Source organism: Copidosoma floridanum, unplaced genomic scaffold (genome assembly GCF_036245765.1).
Source record: "Copidosoma floridanum isolate Cflo_tuat_1 unplaced genomic scaffold, Cflo_Japanese_pri ptg000013l, whole genome shotgun sequence".
NCBI classification, from domain to species: Eukaryota; Metazoa; Arthropoda; class Insecta; order Hymenoptera; family Encyrtidae; genus Copidosoma; species Copidosoma floridanum.
The window spans coordinates 29,384,750-29,407,587 of NW_028321890.1; the positions used below are offsets into that span (position 1 = coordinate 29,384,750).

Here is a 22,838-nt window from a genome sequence, read left to right on the forward strand (position 1 = left end):
TAAAGTTGAAAATAGAACGAGACGCGATTAGCGCAAAGTAAAAAAAAAATGATGAACCTAATTGCAGTGAAGCGTAAAACATAAGCGTTAAACTATCAAGCAATTGACAACATGATAAATTAAACTAAGCAGAAGCAGTGATTGCATAAATAAATAACATGTAATTAGTCGTGTTTTTTCGATGTCACCTATAACTAATCTCTACAATGGCAATTGTGCTCTAATTCATCTAATAATTATTAGTAATTTCCTCTAATCATAACACAGTCTACACCTCATTTCTATTAAAGGCAATAATGAAGGGTTAACTAAAGTACTACGAAGAAAACAAACGAAGGAAGATAAACTATAGAAATGTAAATTATAAGAGGTAAACATTTTTGCAGTTACTTTTATCAGATACATAAAATCTTGGCCTGCAAGATTATGAAGTAAAGATCAAAAAGAGTGGTAAAATAGTAAAAAGGAACTGCATCTCTAAACTAGAGGTTATTTAAAAGTATGTACTCACTCTTTTGAATTAGCCTCGAGACTTTTTCGTCGCAAATCTTCAATACTGACGCCAGCCTGCTGCTCCCAAGCTGATCTTTCTGACTCAAATGCTCGCCTCTTTTCGTCAACCTCCTTTGATTGCTGCTCCAAAGAACGTCGCATTTGGTCATGCCTCTTTTGGAGCTATTATACAAAGTTTTACTCCTTTTAGTACAATTTTTCAAATTCTAATCGTACAGTTCACCATCAAATACTTACGTCGGTTTCCAATTCTTTGAGTTTTTGCTTCTTCTCGCGTACTTTCATTTCAAAGACTTGCTCCATTTCGGCTTCCATTTTTTTCATTTTGTTCTCGTGCTCTCTTTTTTCTTCCTCCAACTGCGCCAATGGGTTCCTTTAAAAATAATAATAATCGTTTATAATATTACTACTGCGGTCGGCCAATAAACTTTAGTGTTACTGGATACACTTATAAATAGTGATTTGATGTTTCGAGGTTTGGATGATTTCTAATAAGCCGTGAAAAAATAGTGCAATAACATAAAACTGAAAAATAACGGTAGCCTAAAATCAAGACTTATTCAAATTAATAATAAAATCTATGTATATGGTGTGTAAAAAAAAACAATGAGCAAACTGCAAATTTTTGCAATGAAATTTAATGTTTTTCGTGCCTTCTACAGCATGATTTTTTTATGCTTTAAAAACGATCTTTTACGATAAATAAAGCTGGGATGATGATATATGTATCGTGCAAATTCTAAACATGAATGAATGCAACTAAAAATAAGAAAAAATAATTGTTTGCGAATATCGTGAATTTCACTAAAATATTGGCTATTGGGAGTCCCTATAAACTACGTACAACTGGTCTAGTAGTATTACATGTAAAATAAAATCAAGATTTTCATATATATATCTATGTATAAGACTTGTGCACACAAAACTGTATTACAGGATTTTAGCCTTAAATAAACTTACCATACCATCATGAAACTGTTCATCACTCCAGGAGGGCACAAACTGACCAACGTGAAATATTTATTAGAATTCTATTAATCGTATTTCATTATTTAGCAACACTTTGACATCTAGTAAAAAAACGTAGTCTTTCAAAAAAAGAAAACAACATCTAAATATATAGGCTAAACAAACAAATTTGTTCTCTTTCAACATTTTGATCAGTTTGCATGCACAAGCTTTTTTTTTGTTCTCCTGTCTTCTTACCAATTGTGTCGTTGTGAAAAAAAAGAAAGAAAAAGGAAAAAGAAAGTACACACACATTTAAATAAATCAATATTGATAATGATGCGTGATCATCCCTACTGTTGATAATGACGGAATTAAAATTTAATTCGACCATAAAACATATTCGATTAAACGTGACTAACTAGCTAACAGTAAAATATATGATTTCACTCTAGTTAATCGTGATATTAAAAAGTGAAAGAGTGACATGTACAGCTATTTCGCACTAATTGATGTGCACGAGGATGCAGTGGTCTGTATTCATATACGTATTATCCATCTAAAGAGTTTATTCGTTCAGCGGTTACTCACTTATTGGATACCCTTGTGGGTTTGCCGTCGACGCTTAGACCAGCCAAAGTGCGACACCGGAAGTTCTCGTAGTGCACGTTGTTCGTCACGTCCTTCAAGTCTTGCAGGTGCGTTCGGATGATCATGTTCCTCAGAGCGATGAAATCGTTGTGTTCCAGGTTTTCAACTGCAAAACAAAAGAATTTCGTCATCATTTGTTCCCCTAGTTTTTCCTATCACCCAAAACCTTCGAAGATTTCGATGCAACGACAGCCACTGCACAAATCATAGCTCGTGGCTTGCCGAATCGGCTGATCCACGGTAAAGTGAGCGTGTAGCGTCGAGAGGAGAAGAAAAATGAAAAGAAAACGGTACGTACCTTCCACCACTCCCCAAGGGTACTTTCTGCCACGGACCTTCTTGCCGTCATACTCAATGACCGTGTTCGCACCGACGATGGCGAAGGGAACTCGGTCCCTCAGGGGTTTGTGCAATTTATTCTCCTCCTCGTCCTCGGCGTCCGGGAACTCGTAGATTTTTATTTTGTGCTGTGCTATTTCGTTCAGTATCTGGAAGAAACCAAAGGCGGGAGAAACGCATTATGCTCCGTGTCTACGGTATCGCGTGCAAATTGATTTGTACGCCGGGTATGTATGGTTTTTTATGCTATAAAAATAAAAGAGGTGAAAAATACAAATGACATATTCATTGGGCTCAAGGTAGAAAGGAGGTATAACAATTGATGTTAAAAACTGTACATTTACATTGATCAGCTGAGCAAAAAGTTCCCTTACAACGTTCATTGTTATTTAAATTTATTTTTCATTTTTTTGTTATAAGATTTTTCTATTCTAATTTCACGATCCAAAGTGTACACTCAATTTCTTATAAAAGAGTTTAATGCACGTACTTCAACAAGGAAATTAAACTTCATATATTACATGTTCTTGATCAGTATAGTACAATATTACACTCTCTTGACCAATTAAACATACTCTGCGTGCAGCTAAGCTTATAATGATATATAAGCACTCAACGAAAAAAAAAAAAAAAAAAAAAAAACAATCAGACACATGACAATGGTAATGGTAATGATGGTAATAAAGTATTAACGCACTTGTTTTTTGAAATAGACGCACTCATCGGGTGTCATGGTGTCGGCTTTGGCGATGACGGGTATGATGTTGACCTTGTCGTGGAGCCGTTGCATGAATTCGACGTCGAGGGGCTTGAGCCCGTGTCCGGAGGGGGCCACGAAGTACAGGCAACAATGGACGCGGTTGTCGGATATGGCGCGCCTCACCACCCGCGACTCCGCGTTCAGAAACTCCTCGTACTTGCTCTCGATGTACTCGATCACCGGCTGCCAGCTATTCAACAACAAAAAAAAAGCTTTGTGTACTTTGTGTACCGACTTATACACACAAGTTGTGACGAGCTTTCCCTACAGGTGGAAGGACCAAATGCACTACTACAAACTATATATTTTACTCTTCTCAGATGAAATTACCAGGTTATTGTTGGATGAGGGTTTTCTCAATTGAATCGAGGGACCGAAATATCCATTCTAGTTTCAGCGGAGCTATTTTTGGGGAAACGCGTTTCACCGACACTGCGGCAAATTAGGGCGTCGCCTGCTTGCTCCAAAAACTCCTACGAGTACAATTGTACTTTGGGTTTTATAATTGGCCCGGTCTGGCGTACCTATACAGTGTAATTATATACTCTGTCCCCCTTACGGTTAGTGTCGAGCATCTCCCATTCAGAGGGATTCTGGCAGGAACGGGGGAGGGTGGAAGAATGTTGTGGACGATTGATTAATGTCCTCCCTTTGCTCCGTATGTATAGATGTAATCGAGTTTCACTGGAAAAAAAAGGATTGTGTATACTGACCAGTTGCTGTTGTTGACGGCGTCGCCGAAGCCGGGGGTGTCGACGATCGTGAGGGTGAGGTTGACCCCGTTCTCCTTGAGCACGACTTTGCTGGTCTCCACGGCGACGGTCTTCTTCATCCTTAGACTCGGGCCCGGGTTCTCGGCGCCGTAGATGTCCGTCAGGAAGAGCGAATTTATCATCGTGGATTTACCGAGCCCCGACTCGCCTGAGGACACATTCACGCCACTTTTATACGTATACATTTTTTTATTTGTTCCATTTTTTTTTCTCTCTCTTATCTTATATCTTTTTCCCGCACCAGCTTGTAGGCGCAGGTTTTTCAGGGAAATCTTTGCTTTTTTTTCTTCTTTTTGAGTCAGGGATTGCGATGGATTGCGAGAGAAAGGACGCTTTTTTCCTCATAGAGATAAGATTTCACGTGACACACACTCGTACGAGTAGGTATACGTGATTTGAATAAGAGTTATTTATTTGGGGGGGCTCTCGTGGATGATAAAATATAGGTGGTTGATTTTTTTGTAAGAAATGTATCCTACGGAGAAAAATCCACGAGTCTTTTTTTATTTTCTTTAAATTTAAGTAAAACACATTATACGCCATTGTATGGTGAAGTATAGGTATGACTCTCAGAAAAAAAAAAAAAAAAAAAAAAAATTAATCTCAATTTACAAAGTAAAAACTTGAGATGATCGTCAACGTACAAGTAAATGAAACTAAAAGCCAGAAGCTGAACTCATTGTCCGGATAGGTATATCCAATTTGGTTTAGCTTATGTCTGTCGTAATCGTTAGCTCAAAGGTGGCCATTAAACGTAGACAGGGATTGATTTGATATACACTGGACGGCTAAACCGAAGGTATCTAATACGGGATTGATTTCAAGACAAACGAGCTCGTTGGGAAATACAAAAATATAATATAATCTCGATGGCTAATCAAGAGTCCCACCACTGCGCTATGCACAACGGACAGAGAAAGGGTATTGTAAAAAATGTTAAATCGACACTCGGGTTACCCATATACATATATATATATACGTACGTGATGCATTAGTATTACACGACGGATTATTTTTGTTGCGCTCATTCGTGTTGTAAAAATACTCATTGCAGTCCCTCGATGATATTTATTACCAAACTGGAGTAAGTGTGGCGCATACGATATACTTAATAAGTATGCGCCAGCGCGCGGCAGATGAAAAGAGAGAGAGAGAGAGAGGCTATTAATAAAACGACACTCGCGTTTCCAAATGTCTCTCGCTTTTGGAATCGAGTCCACTCGGGACTTTGTATTGCATACGGTATAAGTTATCTTTTACTTCCCTCGAGCTGTAAACAAATAAAAATGACGAGTGTCGGCGTAACAATAGGCACGCGTCTGTTTGCGCTTTTGTGCTTTGATACGTAAAAATTTCTTTGTTTCTTGTACATTTTTAATTTATTTCCGTACTTACAGAAGTTTACGTCAGCGTCGATGGTCAATAATGGCACCGCGAGTAAGTAAAAAGTTGCATAGTTAGACGTGAAAAAAAAAAAAAAAAAAGGTTGCAATAAAATTATTTGCCGATGGTTCAGTGACGCGGAAGAGAAACAAGCGCACACAATGCGGTATTAGCAATGTATACGGTCTCGGGGCATTCGCGCTCCATGAATCAGCATCGGGAGTTGTTAAATGAATCGTAAACGTCATTCCTCAGACGCGGAGAACGCGGTGCATTGGGTACAAAGAGACTAGCCACGCCTGTACACGTGATGTGTATCATATACATACACTTGGGTTGTATCGTTTGTGCGAGGAAAAAAAAAAAGAAAAAAGCGGAAACGATAATTCTCGGATTTACCGCGATGCTCCTATGTGTGTGATATTTGACGCGCCTCGCAGCGAATGAAGGGGGGCGTGTGTTGCCTCAAAGTCAAGGCAAGAGAGTGTACGGAAGAGCCAACAAAAAGATACCTCTTCGATCGCTCTGTCTGTGCTGGAAATACATTTATCTCTATCATCACTCCAAGGACAATATTTTCCAAATTAATTGTACTCTTTGTTGCGTTAGTTTTTACATTTGAGGTAGTTCATCCTGTGTCATCAATGTCACTATATACAGTCAAACGTGACATTTAATAATTGACCTGTAGAGTTTGTTTCAAACGTGACTTTCTTTGTACGATTGTTTTTTTTTTTTTTTTTTCAAGTCAAAATGAAGTATTTTTGTTGGATTTTCTTTCTTGACCACGTCTACCAACTTAAACAGATAATAATAATTACACGAATGTGTTTGTAAAAAAAAAAAAAAAAAAAAAAAAACCAATATCTGTTTATACGTTTGACTTCTAAAGCGAGCAGTACAATATATATATATGTGGTGCGTGCGTTACAGTGTGTCCGCTACCGCGAAAACATAAGTATACGCGTTCCCATCTGTCGCGCACGTTGCTCAAACAGCGGGGACGTGCAGCTGGTGCCGGGACTGCTGTATGGCCGCAGAGACCTGCAGTGGTACCCACACGAGAAAGGACTGTCGATCCTGTAGTTTTGCCTCGACGCGGTATAGGTGTAAAAATTATATGTACATTTTACAAAAAATAACTCGCGAAAGCTCCCCCTCTTGCTCCCAACAAAGAGAAGCTATAAATTACTTTTGCAAGCTCTGCTACTTTTGCGTTGATTATATGCACTTCAACTGCTTCAATTAAAAAGCACAGCTGCGGAAATCACAAAAATAACAACGGGCTTTGTACCTAAATATCCGCGCAACTTTTTCCATACAATATAATATATGCACGAGCCGGAGTTGCAATTTGTTGGAAAAAAAAAGAAAAAAAAACTCAGTACTCACCGACCACCATGAGGGTAAAGTCGAAGCCTTTCTTCACGGCCTTCCTGTACACCTGGTTCGGGAGGTTGGCAAAGCCGACGTAGCCGTCGAGCTCCTTGGGCTTGGTGGGCACGTTGGCCCTGGGCGCGGCCGCCTCTTTGGCGCTCATGGCCTCGGCCGCGGATCTCGCGGACTCGCGCTTATTGCTGTCCTCCGAACTGTCACTCGGCGGCTGCTGGGCATTGCTGTTGTTAAGCAGTTGCAGCCGAGGCTTGGCCGGGGCTTGGCCGGGGGCCGTCGCTGGGCCCGACGACGTGGTGACGCTGTTGCCGGGACCACCGACGTGGACGGAGTTGCTGATGTTGTTGGCCGTCGCCGAGTTGTTGTTGTTGTTGTTGGCGATCGTCGGTGGCTGAGGGGGTGGCACCGTAGGCGCCGCAGGCACCGCGGCCGGGGACGTTATCAGGCCGCTGTCACCCTTGAAGAACAACTCGCGCTTCGACTGCAGCTGAAACGAGAACATCGATGCAACACATTAGAGACGCAATTTTTTCTCTCTCCGGCACCCTACCCTCCCCCCATACCACTATCTGGTATATGCTCGAGCTGTCGAGTCGCGAGTTTGTACGGATTCAAAGGGGGTCGATTAAAACTCGATTGCCTGACGGTGCAATTCCAGTCTGCAGAGAGAGGATAATCGAAAAATCGGGAACCGGTAACTACGTATGGGTGAAATTAACGTTGCACATTTTCAGGTCACTTTTGTCGAACAACCCTTTTTTGGGGGGCGGGGGGTTGAAATTGTTTTATTTTTCGTAGCTTGGCGGACGAAGAATTTGTTGAAGGCGATCTTACGGGCACGTGTATATATGATTTGAAGGGGGGAGAGAAGCGTTTGAACTCTCCCTAATGTGTGCATCGCACGCACGGATGTGCTGCTTTGATGGACGTGCGGGAGTTCCGGACAGGAAGCTCGACGTCAAAGCCCGTCGTCCGTCCGACTGAAAACGTGAAACAATGCACCGGCGATGGTACATATACGTATACCTATACAGCTTTTATTGGCGATCGATATGTATACGTGGCGAAGTTTTGCGCGCGACCAAGAGCCTCTTACGAACAGTTGAGACAGTGTGGCGCTTACAATGTAAATCCAAATAATTTCTTACGAGCTTGCAAAGTAACCAAATCTACGCCAACTTAAAAAAAAAAAAAAAAAAAAAAAATCAATATTATACAAATGGTAAAAATGATGTCGATTGTCTTTACCTTCCAGTAAGTAGGGGGTATATACCACACTTGTAAGTTTTTACAAACTTGTTTGATGTTTTTTATATAAAATACTTTGAATAAAAACAGATTATTGCACACAATCGAATAAATTGTATCTATCTCAAAAAAAAAAAAAAAAAAAAAAAAGGCTTTTCTAAAAATATACACCGACATGTACAATGTGATTTCGTTCATCGCCATCAAATAGTCCTGAATACACGCATCCACATAGTAATTATAATCAGCGTTGGGCGCTAAGCGATCCCATATAAGCTCGATCTCATTTCCTCAATATATACAGCACGGACTATATATAGGTATGGTGAGAAGGGCAAAAAGAGAAGAGAGAGGCTTTCGGTCCAATTTCATGTTACATTTCCATTCGCAGCTCACGAGTCGGCGCCGGAAATAAGTGAGAGCCATCAACTCGGAAGTTGGTTTCGCTCCTCTTTCAACGAAAACGAGAGGGGGTGGGTTGTACGCGAGTAGTGTACATTTTAGTTGCTACCGACGGGGTTGGGGAAAGGAAATTTCGCAAAGCAAAGTTCACGCGTGCAATTAAAACCTTAATTTTTCCGATCGCGAAAATCCAACCGATATCGTTTGCTCAAACGGCGTGTTGTTTCCGCTTCGTCGGCTGTAGATTTGGAGGTGGCTGTGGGTGAGTGGAAAATTCGTCGAATTTGATGAAAATCAACGTTACAACTAAATCAACTAAACGCGCGTTGTACGTACATAAATGGGGGGGGGGTGTAGTTAGACGCTCGTCCACTTTACTTTTCATTGCATCATTTCATTGCGAGTAAATTTATTAGGTGAAACAAACGTGCAGACCCAACTCGTATTGTTTTTCAAATCAGATTCCCGTAAATACGCAAGTATCACTCGATCTTCTCCCTCACGTGTGTGCATTGTGTTACGTACCTTCGGCACGTTCCACGGGAGCGTATTCCACCAGAGAGCGACCAAACGAGTTGGCGCACACGTTTCACAGGTGTACGCACAGTGTCATCGGTGTACATATACATGCAACACGGGAAATGCAATAACACGAGCAATAGGCCTCGGTGACGACGCCTAGGTTTGACGTTCAGGCGTATAGAGCCAAGGGAAGACAGCATAATGCAGATACATAAAGCACCTACGCGCCCACATGACGAGAGGGGCGGAGGGAAATGCAGTTTTAGCGTTCCGCGCTGACGGCACATGTGTCGGACGCGATGTATATGTATGTATATAAGCTTGAGGGATGGCCTGGGTGTTGTAGTTGCTGGAAGAGAGGGATACACGGGAGGGAAAACGCAACTCGTATACGCAGAGAGGGAGAATTTTGTGGGTCGGGCTGCTGCGGAACATAATTTGATTTTTTCCCTTTTCACGCCCGCGCGCGCCTGTGCGTGACGTTTTGTGTTTTTGTTTTGTTTCGACGCAGGGGCCAGTGAAGGGCCATAAAACGCGTCCGCTCCAGCGTAGACCGATGTATCTCTTTTTATTCGTACCTAGACGCAACAAAAACAACGGATAGTCAGTCGAATTTTTATAAAAGCTCGATTTTCCTTCTCCCTTTGTAGCTAATGTATGTCCAATAAAAAAAAAAAAAAAAAAAAAAAAAAGAAAGCTCTTCGCCAAAAATACGCGCCAACATACAGGCGAATGGAGCATTAGCTCAAGTTAAATGGGGCGGCAGTATACCTATATAAATATAAATGGGAACATTACTTATTTGCAATTTCAAAAGCACTACTGTTAAATGCGACGTCTTCGATCCATACGATTGGCCTAATGGCTTCTTTCGATCGATGAAATTATGTTTTTGGCAATTATATTTAAAACATAGTTTGTTTTTTCCGATGATGCGCCGATCAAATAATGTTAAAAGTCACTTTTGTTAATACTGCACTTGAGATAATAAATATCACAGATGATGCGTTTCCTAAGTATACACTGTAACGTGTCTTATCCAACAAAATTTCAAGACTACGTGTTTTCCAATAGTAATCGAGGTTATATGTTTCTCCAAATGAGTATGAGACGATAAATTTTTCACACAAGCATATAATATGTGGTATGGCAATTTTTACCATTTAGCTATGAAAATATCGAGTTTTACACCTGGTATTAAATTGTGTGTGAAACAGCAAGAACAAAAAAATTGTGCACACACTGAAGCCACCACGAAAGCTCGAGCAGTCGGATACGAAAAAGAAAAGCTCGGTCGCGACGAGCGAATAAAAGCCATCCTCGTGCCACTTAAAACTCGCGCACCAACTCTCGGGTATCACTGTCCGTAATCGGACTACGCGAGCTTGTGTGTATACATAAACGAGAGGCCGCTCAAAAAAAAAAAGAAAAAAAAAACAGAAAGCAAAGGAGGTATCGCAAGAGGAAGCGTTGTGCTCTGTCGTCGAGCCCATTATAATGCAAGTTAAGTTTATAAACTCGTAGAAGTTGAAACATCGTCGGGGTCGTCACGCGTGCGCGAGCCCCGTTACACGCGTGCTTGATACACATCTACCCTATGGCTGCACGTAGGTACCTACATGCAAATGCACACAAGACTCTCCCGCGCACACACCCATGTATATACATATACGTAGCGTATACGTGTATCCATTACGGAATACAAATTGGATAAGTAGCTTCCGTCATGAGTGGCTCGCTCGGTCTTACGTGCCGCAAACAGACGAGCTGCGCGTCTGTGGATATGCCTCGTCCCGCCCCTTTTCTTTGGCCTTTGAGCCCCAAAGTGGGGAGGGGGTGGGCGATGGCAGTGACAATAATTAGGTTCGAGGGAAGGAGCCCTGAAACTCTCGCTGGATGAGTTTGCCGAGACCCTCCAGCCGAGGATCGCACAGACTCTCTGGGCGATATATCTAAATGCGCGTTTATGCTAAACGAGAGGGGTAGGGGTGGTATACGACTGCAGCTGCATGTACACTGTACACGTATACAAACGGGTCCCGCAGAGGAAGAAATTGAGTTTGGAATTCGCTGCGAGAGGGGCAGGGTGGGAAGGCGACTCTTCACTTGGCGAAACTGCTGGCTGCCAAGTGCCGGGGAAGATAATTTACCAAAGTTGCTCGCTTTGAGCTTCGGCGTTTTTCAACCCCCGCGCGTTAAATCATCAGACGTTAGTGCGCAGCACTACTTGGAACCGAGGAACATTTGTGTCCCAGTTGCTGCAAATCGGTGAAATTGGGTAGTCCAGGGTTTTTTTTCGCTGTTTGCCCCGTCTCACTCAATTTTTCCGGGTCACCGGGACAGTAATTTTTGTTTTCATTGATGGGATGGTAAAACTTGCTGTTCTGGATAGCGTGGAAAACAGTAAAAATTTCCCGGATGACATAAGTAAGAGAAAGAATAGAAGAAAAAAAACCGAATATTGTAACGAAGAAAGCAAGAGGTGAAATTTATGCTAATCGGCCTAAGAGCGATTGCAGGTATGTACAATATTTGCATGTTACGGTCAGGTGCTTATACATGTGCACTGTACGGAACACTGTCAACGAAATTACGGCAATCGAGTAAATAAAAAGTGCCGTTCCGACAATTAACTTGCCTTTGTGTACTTGCGTGTGCTTTTTAACAGTGCACATGTTGTACACTTTTATACCACGTTTATGTTTCGAAGAAAGGATGGGTTTCCGCTCTCACCGTCAGTTTCGAGTGTGACGATACAATACGTATATCGCCTAATGTACCGAAGACCAAAGCTAAATTTTGAGTAGGTAATCTTCCACAGGTTTTGACTAGGTAAAAAAAAAATAAAAATAAAAAACTCTAGTTTCAAAAGATTGAGCTTGAGCTGTAGATTTTTTTTTCCATTTCATTGATAAAAAAAAGATTACGACTACTTGGATTTGTTTTTCAAAAGTCTATAGTATTTTCGCCGCTGTCAAAAGCATACATAATAACGCCGCGATAACGAACGACGATCAAAACGAGTTTCCAAAGTCGCGCTCTCCTCTCTCTCTCTCTTTTGTAGCAATATAGACACAAAAACGTCGATTGCAGCTGCTGCCATCACCATCTGCTTTGTATGAGTAATTACTAAATAATGATCGCGCCGGCGCACGCGATTCGCATTGTTCCTTTTATTCGCCACGCCAATCCCCGGCCCTCCCTCTCTGTTTCGTATTTAATCGACCGATTCATTAACTGACACTTCGCTCGTCCATTATACTGGTGTATACCCCATACATGCGTCCAGTAATTAAATGCTCTTTATCTGGCGATTGTCTGCTTTGTATCGGAAAATCTTGACGTTTCGTTGTATATGACATAAAATGCGAAAAATTCGTAAGTATGCGGATCGATGAAACGAATGACTCGGTTACGGCAGACTTGTATGATGTATACTTCAATTGGAAAATATGTATATTTTACTAGCTTATTACGTTTTTTATTAGGTTTGTATTGGATGTGTTTTTAAACTTATTCAACAATATACTTGTACCCCACAAACTGTTTGTCAGACATGTGGTTCGAAGGTAGGTATATAAAAAAAAACGTTTATTTATTTATACGCTATTCAATAGTAAGAGATGACAAATTTTCGAAAATTGGAAAACAAAAATTTACCTCCTTCCATGATTATTGGTTTTCCCCCTGTATAGGGGCGTTGATTGGATACAGAACGAGCGATCAATCAGACCGAATTCGATTGCTCGCCTCCGTAACTGGTGTGTTTGACAGTGTACGTTCGAAAAAAGCGCGCAACTTGGTTGTTTTTTTATCACGATACTGCAATTGGACTGAAAATTAGTACCATCAGCACACAAAAAGATAAATTATATATATACATTTTTTCGAGCATTTTTTTTTTTTCAGGACCATACACAGCAAATAATTTCTCGTGGACTCTCTCCTACATTATGACAACAGTGTTGCTTTTGTGCAAAAGTAACGAATTCCGTGCTCAATTTAAAAAATAGGAGAGAAAGCTCGAAAGTCTAAATTAGTGCAGTCGATCATTTATTTCAACTCCCTTGATAAATAATGCCATGCAACTACCAGATCCACATTAATCCACACTCGGATCAACTATTCGCAAGATACGCGTGAAAAAAAGGACTAAAATTTACACAATATATACTCAATTCACGAAGCTCTTTTACATTTAATTTCAGAGCTATTTTTCTCCCTCATACATAACGAGAGGAATAACTTCGGTAAACTTTATACCCCCCCCCACCCCGCTTGTCTTTATCATTATCTTTGGTATACATCGTCGCAAGTCGATGACCTCGCATTCATGAGTCTCTTTGCCGTGCATGCACCGAAACGCTGAGGTAATCGCGATTTAGTCTCTTTTGCGCGGATCATCGAAAAAAAAAAAAAATCGGGGACACGACTCTTATCAATCGCTAATTAAGTGGGTCATTAATTATGGAGGGCCTAATTTGCGAATCGTGTCACAGGGAACGAAAAGTTTTCCATATTCAGCGCTGAGGGCTCTCGGTGGATCCGTCCCTCTACGACCCATCACTTTGTACTTTGATGTAATTGCATATAATTAAATTACAAAGTTGAGCCGATCGAAATCGAATCGGGATATCGGCTGACAATCGATCATCAGTATTTGTTGCGTCACCAGAGAACGAAGAAGACGAAGCTTCGAAACAAACAAAAATGACTTTTTTTTTGTTTCCCAATTAAAACTTTATAACTTTCGCAATAACGCGTCAAAACGTTGGCTCAATTAAAATTTAACGAAATTAAAGTCGACGTTCGGCGATGCATACCCTGTACCGTATATATTTTATGCAATAAAATTTATACACGTTTCTCGTTGAAAATTGAAGCACGCGTTTTATTGCGACCCTCTGTTTTTTTTCAATCAAATTCTCGTTAAATCTTCACGTGCCATCGTTCCCTCGTTGCTCTCCAAGTTTTATCTCGTCACGCGTTTATTCATATTTTCCACTTTATTCTAGACATATGAGTATTTGTTGATTTGTAACATTTTATTTTGCGGCACATTAATGACGTTATACATAAAGTAAGTATTTGACTATTAAAACATTCAAGTATCCATTGCACATTTTTCATGCAAAAATGATCGACAACATGTTTCAATAAAGAACCAATACTTTTCCTTACTGCGGATATAGTAACAACCTATACGAAAATTACATACTACTCGTTTGTTAATTTTTTTTTTTTTTTTTTTTTTTTTTCCTTTTTTCGTTGACGCTTGGCATCGAACTACCTATGTTTACGTGTGCACTGTTACAAAACGAATTGTACCTATACTATTCATAGGACCAATTTTCGTGTGTCAACATCCCCCCACAAAAGAGGTTATTCTTGTGGTGATACCGAGAGCTGTACTGTATTTTATCTAACCATTTCGTCCAAATTTTAAATTTAATTTTGATTCATCGTAAATTTCAATATCCTGTTTTTCAGTTGGCCAGCTCAATTCTAGCCAAAGCTATATTTTCTCGCATCTACCACCTGCACTTTACACCGCTCGTCTTCTCGACTCTCCCGATCCGAGGAAAAAAAAAACCAACGACTCCACGGTCGTCCGGACAGCTTTTTTCCGCGGCATCGATCTAATCGACTCGCTCGCTGCTCCTTAACGACTCGGGTTTATCGACCCTCGGGATCTAAATTACAAGATGACATCACGTACAAAGTGTCCTCGCGCGTTTCTGCAAATCGAACAAGAACAAAAAAAAAAAAAAAAAAACCAATCTCACGGAAAATGGCACTGAGTTTGAGAATCGAGGCCCCAGACTATTATCTCGCATATACCATTATCGACGAGGGTGAGAAAAGTAACACTTTTTCTCCAGTTTGACTCGTGCAATGACCACAACTGACACAGTTAAACGTTAGACTCATGTGGCAAAAAGTCCCTTCCAAAACAGCTACATATACTCGGTTTCATTTGCAGATAGAGAGAAGAGAGAAAAGGTCCAGAGTAGTGATTTCGGGGCAAGCAAACGATACTGCGGGAGGGTAGGGGAAAGAGTTCATCTCCGAAAGGCAAATTAACAGGACCCCCAGTGCTCGACCTACAACCATTCAACGGAAGGAGGGCAACAAAAATGGAAAAAATAAGCGGGCCATGAGGCCAACGGCCCATCGCTATGCAGTATCTATACAATGCACACTTCTCGGTGGGCAGGCTCGAGCGATCGGGCATGGAAAATTGAAAATTTCGCGTCGGCGATTCGATTCCCCCCCGGGGGTGGAGAGTTACAACAACTCTCGAAGACGTATAGGTTCTCGTGTGTGTGTGTGTGTATGTGTGGCAAGGAGAACGAGTTTTTCCTGTGATGCATATGGGTAATGGGGAGATGAAATGTAGCTGCGCGGGAGGTGCGATCATGTGAAATGACGGGTAGCCGAGCTGAGATGATAAATAGAGTGAAAAAAGACAATGGTGACAACGATGACGAGGGGAGGGGAGGTTGTTATATATGTTTCGTGGTGCTGATCTAGATAATAGATATAGATTTAGAAATCTCAAAAACGTTGTTTGTTCATGTCGTCCCATTGGTTTTGTTTTGAAGATTATGTTTCATTTCGTGTATTAACTTATGGAAAATCATCATGAGTACATTGCACGAAGTAATTAAATTTTTTTAAATGTATCGATCGAATCACGACACCTCCTTGAGTTTGCATTAATTTCCCCCCAAGCTAGCATTCAAAATCAATGTGTCGATAAAGAACGTGTGTCAAATATAAAAATCACATTAATTGATATTCAGAACTAGATAGCTACGTGTCGCGTTTAAAAACACCACGAGCGCACATCGTATCCCAATACCGTATAATTTCATCAAGCCCGAATCAACAGTTTTTTAAATATCACCCCCACTGTACATTGAAATCTTGTTTTAATATCGAAACTGTCGCACCGAACCAGGGAAAAAAAAGCAGTTCGCAAATAAAATACAAACGAAGATAGACTCGCAACATCGAGCAACGCAGCTTACAAATATACGTACATTCGGTTGTGAAAAGCTTTTTTAATTCAACTCGGTGAACGTAAAATCCAATAACTCGCGCCCTACATGCACGTGACGCGAAGCAATTCTATTTAAAAAAAAATGAGAAGAGGGTGACACACAAAAGTCACCGGAGCTTAAAAAAAAATCATTTACACGACTCGTCCATTCGAGAAGAAAGTCGCGCGCTGGTGTAAACGCAAATCGCAAGTATGAACTTTTCGCTCGCAGGAGTCGGCAAGAGAGAAGCTCGGTACGCTACATATACTTATACACAGCGCGGCGAGTGTAATATCGCGGAAAGCGAGGGAAAAAAAAAAAAAAAAAAAAAAACAAGGAGAAGGATGCATCTCGAGTGACGCGCGATGACTCGAATTTCCTCTCCGATGCAAGAGAGCGGCGCAGTCACGCTCCACATGTAACTAGACGTCACCGGAACACAGTACATATTTATTCTCACGATCCTTGCGCTTTCGCGTACACATAAACATCTATACTTGTACGTAGGTATACGTGCACCATACTATCGTTGCTCGAGCCAAGGGTATTATATACAATGACCCATTATTATTTTCCTCCCATCATCATGATCCTCGGGGGAGAGATCGTGCCCTATAACATACGTATATATACCTGCATCACCGGGATCGGCAATCGTTTACTGTCGCGCAGTCCCTGCATCTCTTGTAGTCCTCTCGACTGCAGTGCTATTTTATCCTTTACTCCATACATGTACAGCACCGCGCTGCATCCTCCTCCGATGTCGTTCCGGATGATTTTTTCACTGCTGTTTCGTCACCGAGTGCGATACGACTCGACACGAAACGCGCGCTCGAGCGATCGATCGATTTTTATTGACACGATCTCAACCGATCGTCATCCAAAGTGTCGCATTTGGAGCACGTCCGGAGGATCGATCCAAGCACGGCTCCTGCCGAAATACAGACGGACTCCCGAGGGGAGTCCCTCGACTGCTGCAGGCACGGAAACACTTTGACAACCGACATCTGCCCTGCAGAGATGAAGAGAGAGAGAGAGAAGATCCAAATCGACTGCGGAGCTGCCTTTGGCTCGAAGCCGAGCACGGATTCTACAAATACGTTCGTTCGTTCTTGCGCCTCTTTTTCTTTTTTACTCCCTCGCAACGCGCGACGGACCAACTTTGATTTTCTGAAAGTGTTTTCAACCCTCCCTTGTTGTTTGTATCCAATAATTTACACGCTACGGAACACTCCATACAGTGATCATATGTATAATGTACCGAATTTCACAATAATACATCAACGCTCGGGTGCTCCGCGACAGCTAACGGAGCGAGTGTATATATATATATTATGCCAAAACACGCGAGCGCGATGTTCCATTGTAATGTCAGCGCGAGCATTTAATTAACAAAGAGCTGGACGAGAGGGCGAAAACGGCGTTGCATTTTGAATTACGCAACGGCGAGCATCATCGGGGGCAGGAAATCACGTTTATCTCAACGGGGGTTGGGGGGGGGGAGGACAGAAAAGGGGGAGAAAAAAGAAAGGAGCATGTAGGTAGGTATGTATATACTATGTATGGCAAATGATTAATTAATGCAAGCGGGAGGGGCCCTAATGAGAGCCATTGTGTGTCGGATAATGAAACTAATTAGACTGCGAGTTATGTGTGTCGGGGAGCGTACATACCGTATACATGTATACTGTGACGGTGATGCCGGCGCACGAGCGCTTTTTTTAACTGTGTACATATATATACCTGTACGGCGTGATGATCCTTTTTTTTTTCTTTTTCTCTCCTTCTTCTTCTTCTCGTACTTTTTAATAACGGAGAGAGGGCGAAGAGCGTCACTGGAGAGCTAATCGAAGAAAATTGCTCGCATGCGCTGATGCTCGTGCGCGTAATTAAACGCGGACGGGGACTCGGAAACAAAAAGAATAATAATAATGTACCTACACGTGATTCGCAAAGTAATGAGATTCTTCCGTGGAAATGTTGAGGTGCATCGGTTTTTGGCTTTCTACCTTTGCTCGTGCACGCGTCGAGCGCGACCTTAGAAAAAAGTGCGACCGATGAGACATAAAAGCTCTCGGGGGCAAATGGAATTTGCCGTACAGCGGCGTCGTGTATAAGGACGTGCGCGAAGGAGAGGAGCATTCGATTGCTCGGAGTGCACCTTTAAAATTCAATTTGACTGAAACATTTACGGCTTCGCTGCATAGCCGCCACTGGGGCTTTCGATATTTATCGCAGCTACGGCAGTCCAGCAAAAAAGAAAGAAATAAAATTGTTATGTGTACCCATTTGGAAAAGTACGAACAGCACCGTCGCGAATACGTATGTACATAGAAGGTGTAAGTGTGTACACGGGTGCATTTGGAAAAAATAAAATTTCTTACAAAATGTATCCGACCGATGGCCCGCATGGCACCAGTATATACGTCCTAAAGGCACGTGCCTTGCATTCGCTCCACTGACCCCTGCAATGTATACATACATACACAAACGCGTGGCGCTTCCTCGCCCGCATCTCATGGTAACTGATATGATATTTGTATACAAGACGACTTTTTCGATCCTTTGTCCGACCCATTTTTAATTTTTTTTATTTGAATTTGTACGGGTATAGCGGTACTTATGGGTATCCTGTGGCTTTTCAATTGTGAGAAATTGGCCCGACGTGCACGTGATATGTATTACGACAAAGCTCGCGTGCCACTCTCGAAAGTTATTGGATCACTCGTGGTATGCGTCGGATTTTTGCAATTCCAGCTCTCCGATGACCTTACGTACGCAATGAGTTTGTAAAACGTTCCGATTATCTCGGCACAATGAAGCCATTTGTTATTTGTTTTTTTGTCGCCCATAAGTGAAACGCAGCACCGTACACAATCGCAAAAACGTCACAATTATTATACATTCTCGTTGTTTGTGGTGGAGCATTTAATTGTACCTATTCCCGTAAACCGGATACATCCTCGAGATTACATCGAGTAAACTATTAAAACTATTTGGAGAGTCAACGATTGCTCGAATTGAACAAAGAGGGACGCCGGAAAAGTCATCTCGTTACAGATAAGCGCATAATAATATAGTAATTTGGCTTAGGTATATAAACAGTGTTCCCACGTACATCACATCACGAATTCGACAACGCAGCCTTGGCCCGTAAAACCCGTCAAAGTGAAAACCCCGGAAGCCCCTCCTTCCTCTTGGCGCACTCGTAATGACCACACGAGAGTGTATAATATATTGTATACCCAAAGAGAGCCCTCCTCTATACACAGAGGTTCGGCGTCCGGGTGTTGACTTGCCGGCGCAACGAGCTCCATTGTAATGGCTCGTAAAAACGGGCGAGATTCCCCGCGAGAGAACCAACGGGGCAAAGCTGCCTTTCACGTGGTGCAGGCCCGGCTCGCTCCTCGTACCTAATCTTAGTTGGGTATTGGGTATATACAGAGAGTGCATTTATATATCCCGCAAAATCCTCGAGGAGAGGAGAGAACCTGCGGCAGAGAGCTACGATAATTGTTCCCGTCTATCAACGCGTTTCACGAGTGAAACACCATTTAATTAATGCAGGTTTAAAGACACGCTTCACGTGTATATTATATTATATACATGGGAACACGTATAATATATTAGTAGCGGTGACATCGATGGATTCACAACTAACGAGGAACCGTCTCTCTACCTACGAAATTAAATTATTATATACACTTGTACAGTATACTGTCCGCAGTGTCGTATATACGTGGAGTGCATCGGAGGTAACTCTGCCCGCGTATACATGTCGCGATTAATTCGTGTACAAGCCCCTCAAGTTTCAGCCGAGTTGGAAAACTTGTGCATCTGTGGACGGGGGTCGGTTGGTAACTTTGAGCTCGAGATGCGCATGTGACCTTTTGACTGGGAATTTCGGCTCGAGTTTGACGACAAATATGCAAATTTACCCCTCCCCAAAGTTGAGGCTACACTGCGCGTGGGTCGGTGGCGCTCTAAATTGGGAAATCCATCCGACAGAATTGACGCAGTTGGAGAGACATGAAGATCATTTTGGTTTATCCTCATCTTACTGAAAAATAGTATATCATCAATGTCGGAACAAACAGGACTCGCTCGGGTCCTTTGTCACATATTTATGTAATATAAAAACACAGTGATTCAAGCACAAAGGGGGTTGGTTGAGAATTTTCACTATACCTATCCCGGCTGGTGTAAGAGTAATCCACGTGTATCATCCTCTGGCGCACTCATTAAATTTCAATCGGAGTAGATACATCCGCGATCCCGGAAACGAGTCCGCTGTACAGGATGCAAATCTCGCCTCAGCGGGAAAAGCAAAGAATTAAGATAAAAAGCACGAGGTGGTTGGGGGTGAGGCGATAATTTGAAAGCTACAGCCAAGCTGGTGCGCTCGGGCGAGCATGGGTGTGTACTGTGGGAGAAGAGCTTGAAAGCCGAGCTCGAGTGAAAGAGGGACTCGAAGCAGAGAGCGGAACTCGGATGGACTCAATGACACAGATGAGAGAGGGAAAAGCGTCTTTGTCGGGGAAACGCGCGCCGCCGAGTCGAGATGCAACGCGCGGATGGCGCTCTATTTTTTTTCTTCTTATTTTTTTTCCTTCTTTCTGATAGTATAAGATACGCATCTCGGTGGGTGTTTTTTGCGAGATATGCACCGTACGCGTGTTCTGGTGGTTCCTTCGAGACGAGGGAGGAGCTCTTTCTCTATTTTCCACAAAGTATCGAGAGACGTGCATACATCGAGGGTAGAGAGGTACGTGCGTCAGTGGTGGGCTGGAAGGGCAGCAAAGATATGGATTTTGTTGGACCAATACAAAGCTTTGGTCAACGAAAGCCTTAACTCAGATTCAAGTTAAAGACACAGACTTTTATTATCACATCGAGCATATATAGGGATAAACGAACGACTTGTTCTTCGAAATGAGAGGGTATTTATTTGTGTCAAAGCGTGTAGGTACAATAAAATAAGTGTCATCCAAATCAAATCTTCGAATGAAACCAAATATCTAAAATGAGAAATTTTATATTATTTTATGTCCCTGATAATTTTTTTTTTGGCATTTTTTTTTTTTTTTTTTTTTACTTGGAAACGCAGCGTCACCTTTGTCGAAAAAAAATAAAATACCTCCGCATTTATGCGGTGCAAAACAAAGGTACTACGCGTGATAATCACAATTTCACACGAGAGAGAGAGAGAATTCTCTCTTTTGATTAAAAATTACTCGCGAGCCAGCGAGTCGGGACGACGTCGTTGGTCCACACCGCACTCGTACATCCTTTCCTCTGCAATAAACGAAAGAGCAATTAGAGCAGTTTTCGAGGTATCTCGTGAAGCAACTACTCGAAAACAAAATGTAATTTTCTACAACCGCGTCAAAGGATCATCACGGCAAAAATAAAAAAAATCGTATCTCTGTACACGTATGGAGCCGACGCTTTAAAGAGGTTGTTGAGTATAACATTATTTTTCTATAGCAATATATACCTATATACCTACCACTCGATGTTTAGTTGCAAACAATCGGCGTTCACATTTCTCTCAATCAACAAAAAGAAGGTTGGTATTGCAGCGATACAAGTAAACGAAGGATTCAGCTTTATTGGGGGACGTACCGAAAGTAGCACCCCTGTATACATAGTAAGTCCACCCCATCGCCAGGCAATTTTCTCAAAGTCGCGCCAGTGACCTTCACAACGAGGGTTGTAAGTATATCGTGCGAAGCTCGAGTCTTTTCCCCCTACATTTCATTCGATGAGTCACACAGTGCGTGCTCTATACGCTCAAGGAATAATATACATGGGGTGCAGTTCGAGGCTCCCTTACACCATACACACGCCGTGGCTCTCTGTATCTCTCCTTTCCCTCCAACACTTGCAATACTCGTACACACGAGCGTATACATCATGATGTGTATACATCCGTGCAAGCTGCGAAATCTTGGAGCAGCAGAGATGGGGCACGGGGAGCCAGTGGCTCTCAATGTCTAAGCCGGAGCTTCTCGCGCTTACCCGCGGTGATTATTGATTTCGAGCTCCGTGCGATTGCCCCCTGCCAGAAGCGCTTAGCTCTCGCCGAGAGGACTCCTTTTTTCGTTCGGAGCTAATCGCCGTGGATGGAAAATCTCGAATGACTTCTTACCTCTACAACTTTTACTCTTCGTGCAATGAATTTTTTTTTTTTTTTTAAATTGTATACCTTATAGCAGTCACTAACAAACTCGGCAGACCAAAGGGGACTGGTTATCAAGGTAAACGAAGGGAGAGAGAAAAAAAAAAGCTCACAGGCTCGTGGCGGGGAAAACGGGGCGAAAAGTGTTCATTAAATCAACCCTCGCGCGTCGGCTCCATACACTTTGGTGGAAACAAAGAAAACGGGGGAAAGAAAAAGAAAAAAAAACGGCATCAGCAACACCGCGAGCTGGTGCGAAAGCGCGTGTACGCGCTTCGAACGCCGAAACAAGGGGACGCAGTGGGTGAAACGAGAGAAGCAACATACATACACACGGTCGAACGGGGGGAGGAAAGAGCTTGACTCGCTTTCGCGCAATTTCCCAGTCGGGCGTGCTGTATATACGTACAGGAGCGCATTATGGGATACCCACACCGATAGCAAGTGTACAGGGCGGTGCGTGTATAAGCAAAGATTTCTACCACCCCCGAGTGACTATACCGTGCGATATACGCGTGTAGGGAAAGAGGAAGATGGAAAGTACAGAAGTGATGGGGGAGTGGGAAAAAAAGCTTTTTCCCCAAGCGAACGAGAAGGAAGGCAGCAGATCCGACTGGCCCCGCTTCTGGGGAAAAGGCTTTCGTACACGAGTGCATGGCTCGGACGCGGGGGGGAAAAAA

At 42.4% G+C, this 22,838-nt stretch overlaps 1 protein-coding gene across 3 annotated transcripts in view; it reads right to left on the reverse strand.

Annotated features, from left to right (window-relative positions):
* pnut (septin 7-like protein pnut) overlaps positions 1-22,838 on the reverse strand; it is a 51,020-nt gene that overhangs the window by 6,240 nt on the left and 21,942 nt on the right. For all 3 annotated transcript variants that reach the window (XM_014354822.2, XM_089591700.1, XM_089591699.1), the window contains exons 3-9: positions 6,760-7,246; positions 3,925-4,132; positions 3,149-3,401; positions 2,411-2,600; positions 2,053-2,218; positions 751-886; positions 512-675 (exon numbers count right to left, since the gene is read on the reverse strand). In XM_014354822.2, the coding sequence (XP_014210308.2) occupies positions 512-675; positions 751-886; positions 2,053-2,218; positions 2,411-2,600; positions 3,149-3,401; positions 3,925-4,132; positions 6,760-7,246 (1,604 nt within the window). The remainder of the gene's footprint in view (positions 1-511; positions 676-750; positions 887-2,052; positions 2,219-2,410; positions 2,601-3,148; positions 3,402-3,924; positions 4,133-6,759; positions 7,247-22,838) is intronic.